Genomic DNA, 4,263 nt, shown 5'->3' with positions numbered 1-4,263 from the left:
ACACTTGAAAAACGCTGGAATTATGCATTGTCAGTCAATTTTACGGCCTTTCCTTAGTAATGAAGCAGCGCCACAACGACTGCAGTTTGCAAGACTATATATTAATAAGCCTATAGAGTTTTGGAAGAAATGGAATTTTTCTGATGAAGTTATTGTCGCCAGGGGCGAGGGTCAACGCCGAAGTTGGGTCTTCTGTAGAAGGGTAAGATTTCTAACTGCAATTGAGTAATGACTAATTATTATTAGAAAGAGAGACTTCGCAGGGAAAATATACAGACTCGAATCACTCCAACGCGCCATTCGCAGATGTTTTTCTCTGCATTTAACTATTACAGAAAGCTTCCTCTTGTGCCCCTTGACGGCGACCCTGAAGCTGAACGTGGTGGCGTAACAGCCCGAGTTCTGTTGGAAGCATTTGAGCAGCACCCTCATCGTCTCGTTACCAGAAATACCGTTTTTCAGCACGATAATTCAAGCCTTTTCCGTAGTCATCTAATCGGCAGTTGGCTTCCGATCTTCCTTCGAAACCAGCATGCGATGTCAACCTGGTGGCCTGCGTACAGCCCTGATTTAAACCCCATTGAAAATCTATGGCATATCTTAAAAGAGAGGATTTGCAATAAGTATCCGGAACTTACATACTTCCTACGCAATCAGGAAGCTTTAGAAGCTTTAATTAACGCCGCGACCGAAGTCTGGGAAGAAATTGAGCCTGAGGTGATTGAAAACCTGATCTCATCAATAAATCGAAGATTACAGGCAGTCATCGACAATGACGGATGGTATACAAAGTATTGATATATATTTTCGGGGTCTCCTTTAAAAATGCTACAGATTGATATATTCAACTTCTTAATTGAAGGTTAATTGATCTTGCAATTAAATATTGAAAATAAACCATCAGTTCGGTGAGGGTAGATGTACCCGGGGAAAACCGGCGATGTGTCGTAACTTTTGCGACCCCTCTGTAGCTCATCGCGAGACTTGTACTCGCGCTCAGGAGGCAAACAATCGTCAGGGAAAGATGCAAGTTCATGTAAAGTGGGGGCTGCGCACGATGGCCCAGCCGAGGTAATCATTCCGCTATGTTCCAGTGACTCCACGGCTATTATCGAAATAACACTTGTTCTGGTTGTCTAATTGAGAAAGAAATAAGAGTGAGAAATACCAGCATCGATAGTGGCCAATCAAAGGACAGTGGGGCCCGTCAAAACATTATCGAGGCGCCCAGGCGCCGTTCCACTGGCAGCCAATTTCGCGTAGCGAATGACTGAGTATAGCTCCACCTTCGGCGTTCGTGGATTTCAGCACTAGAGCTTTTAGCTCAGCACATCCTAGCCTCCAAGTCTTCCTAATGGGAAAGTTGTGTTTAAAACTTGAGAAATTCTGACGTCATGATTTGGAACCTTAGGTACGTGCTGGTGATAGAGGGTTAGGACGACTTCTCCTCAACTTCTATGCGGCTTATTCTCCTAAGCGGTCGAAGCGGGCATCAACCTTGTAACTACCAAGAGACATCGTATTAGCGACGACTCTGTTTATCAGCTACCAATGGATATGGCCACCAAGGCGCTCGACGCCAATGTCCCCGCCACGAGCGACATCCTCGATTACTTGCCCGTCCCCGCCCTTGTCGTCTCACCGTCATATCGCATACAGAGAGCCTCGGCTGGCTTGCTAGAGGCATGGGGTCGCGGGCGTGAAGAACTTATCGATCAAGACCTCTTCGTTGCCCTCTACCGGGGCTCGCCGACCGAAAGATTCGATCGTATTCCCTTTGTCTATGCTATTGAGACTGCTCTTGCAGCTCGAGCTCTCCGTCTGTGCTATGCGGCCTATACTGCAAACGGTATTTCTTGGACTGCTCGTATTACACCTGTCCACAGAGATGACGAACTGCTGTGCCTGATGTTGGAATGGGAGAAGGTCGAACTCCACATCACAGTTGCCGATGGTGGAATGACACAGAGCTGGCTGCCTATTGATGATGCCTTCCGCATCCTCGTCCAAGCTGTCAAAGATTATGCCATCTTCCTGCTTGATACTCGCGGAAACGTGATGACTTGGAATACTGGAGCAGAGTTAAACAAGGGTTATAAGAAGGAAGAAATCATCGGCAAGCACTTCTCGACTTTCTATGGCGAGGAAGATATCCGGTCTAGGAAGCCCGAGAGAGAACTCGAGATCTGTTTGCGTGAAGGCAGGGTGGAAGATGAAGGCTGGCGCTACCGTAAGGATGGCAGCCGATTCTGGGCCAATGTCGTCATCACGGCCATCTATAAGAACGATATCCACGTCGGTTTCGGTAAGGTTACCCGGAATCTCACTGAGCGAAAAGAGGCAGAACTGCGGCTAATTGCTGCTTACGAGGAGAGCACGAAGTTAAAGAACGATTTTCTGGCAAACATCAGTCACGAGATCCGTACGCCAATGCACGGTGTGCTCTCTGCTTGCTCCCTGCTTCTGGACAGCCGCCTAACCGAGGAGCAGCGGGAGACGGCCAATATGATTGAAGAGTCCGGCCATGTCCTGTTGCGGATTCTCAATGATATCCTCGACTACTCCAAGATTGCAGCAGGCAGTTTTTCTATCAAGAATGACAAGGTTGATATCGCTAGTGTGGTCACATCGGTTGTGCATTCTGTGCAGACCACTATGCAACCGGGAGTGTCCCTGAGACTGAGCCTGTCACCAAACTTGCCAAAGTGGGCAGAAGGGGATCCTGTGAGGTGCCGCCAAGTTGTTGAGAATATTGTCAGCAATGCCGCAAAGTTTACCGAACAGGGGTACATTCTGGTGAGTGTATCGCTGCTCGCGGAAGACGAGGCCACTTATACAATCCTGACTGAGGTCTACGACACTGGACATGGCGTGACGCAAGATGACGCCCAGAAACTGTTCAAGCCATTCACGCAGCTTGATACTCCGTATCAGAAGCGTCGCCCTGGGACTGGGCTCGGACTGTCCATCGCAAAATCACTCACTGAGCTGTTGGGTGGAAATATTGGATACAAACCTAACCCGGAACGGCAGGGCAGCATCTTTTGGCTCTCAGTCAAGCTTAAGAAGCTTAACAGCCCTGAGCAGGCCCAAACCGTCGACGCTCTGCCAGATCCTAGCAGCGAACTATCGCGACAGGAGGTTCCACAAGGCGAGGATCTTGCGGCGCACCTGGCACAATTGGTCAAGGTCTCACCGACAAAGCGGATTCTTGCGGCTGAGGATAATATCATCAACCAAAAAATCCTGGTCGGAATACTGCATAGCTTTGGATTCCAGCACATAACAGTTGTCTCGGACGGCGCACAGGCGGTTTCATCACTATTAGCGGCGGCCTATGCCTTTGACTTGATACTTATGGATATAAGTATGCCAGTCATGAATGGTTACGAGGCGACGGCCCGGATACGGAATAGTGGCATACGTCTACCTATAATCGCCATGACCGCCTATGCGCTCAAGGGCGATATGGAGCGCTGTATGGAGAAAGGCATGGATGACTACATCGCCAAGCCAATGAATAGGCAACTGCTAATGAATAAGCTGCTAAAGTGGCTTGTACGCCCGGCCGGTACGGTGCTGGCCACTACTGCACGAGACCAACAGAAAGTTCCGCCTTATCAGCATTCGACTTCCCAGCAGCAGTGTTGAAATCTGCCACGGCTGATTTGTGGACTGTGTCTTTGGCGGCGAAGGGGTTGCGTCTCTTGCAGTAATATTTGATGTTGGGCACAATAGCCTTATAATCGTTGTTGGCTGGGAAAGGATCTTTGAGAACACCTCTGTCTCTTCTTTGAGATAGCGTTCATTAGCATACAGGATAACGACGATGGAACTGTTGGTACCACCGTCGCCGCCATCGATAGCCATTTTATCTGAGTGACTTCAGTTCGGGACGGCATGCCTCTTAGTCTGTCAGAAAGAGTCGTTTGAGGGAAACCCCGTTTCTGGGCCGCTCGGTTCTGTAAGAGGCCGTTGTCTGTGACATCTAGTATACAATCGACAGAACCACCTTCTGGGTAGGATGTTGGAGTCATTCTAAAGACAATTCGCAAGGGTTGCTGCACGTATAAATCAGGTGAGGCTTCATGGTGGCCGGCACGAGAAGAAGGCATCTGCAGAAATTTTACGCGAGGAATCTGTGACCATATTGCTTCTGTGGATAAAAAAAGGCATCCTGATAACAAACAACACGGCTTTTCTGAATGATTCAAAAACATTTTTGATATACTTAGTGCCGTTATGATCAAATATCGCACAATG

General features: G+C 48.5%; 1 protein-coding gene across 1 annotated transcript; it reads left to right on the top strand.

Annotated features, from left to right (window-relative positions):
* Positions 1-1,475: 1,475 nt before the first annotated feature.
* On the top strand, positions 1,476-3,996 carry FOBCDRAFT_227276 (uncharacterized protein). The gene has a single exon (XM_031195903.3). The coding sequence runs from the start codon at positions 1,552-1,554 to the stop codon at positions 3,649-3,651; it is 2,100 nt and encodes a 699-aa protein (XP_031028164.2). The 5' UTR covers positions 1,476-1,551; the 3' UTR covers positions 3,652-3,996.
* Positions 3,997-4,263: the final 267 nt, after the last annotated feature.

The sequence above is a fragment of the Fusarium oxysporum genome, chromosome VII (assembly GCF_013085055.1).
Source record: "Fusarium oxysporum Fo47 chromosome VII, complete sequence".
NCBI classification, from domain to species: domain Eukaryota; kingdom Fungi; phylum Ascomycota; class Sordariomycetes; order Hypocreales; family Nectriaceae; genus Fusarium; species Fusarium oxysporum.
Note: the sequence above shows the minus strand (reverse complement) of the source record. Positions and strands in the feature narration are given on the sequence as shown.

What these genes read in the sequence shown, in the direction of transcription:
- FOBCDRAFT_227276 (XM_031195903.3), top strand. Translation starts at nt 1,552, where the DNA reads ATGGATATGGCCACCAAGGCGCTCGACGCCAATGTCCCCGCCACGAGC.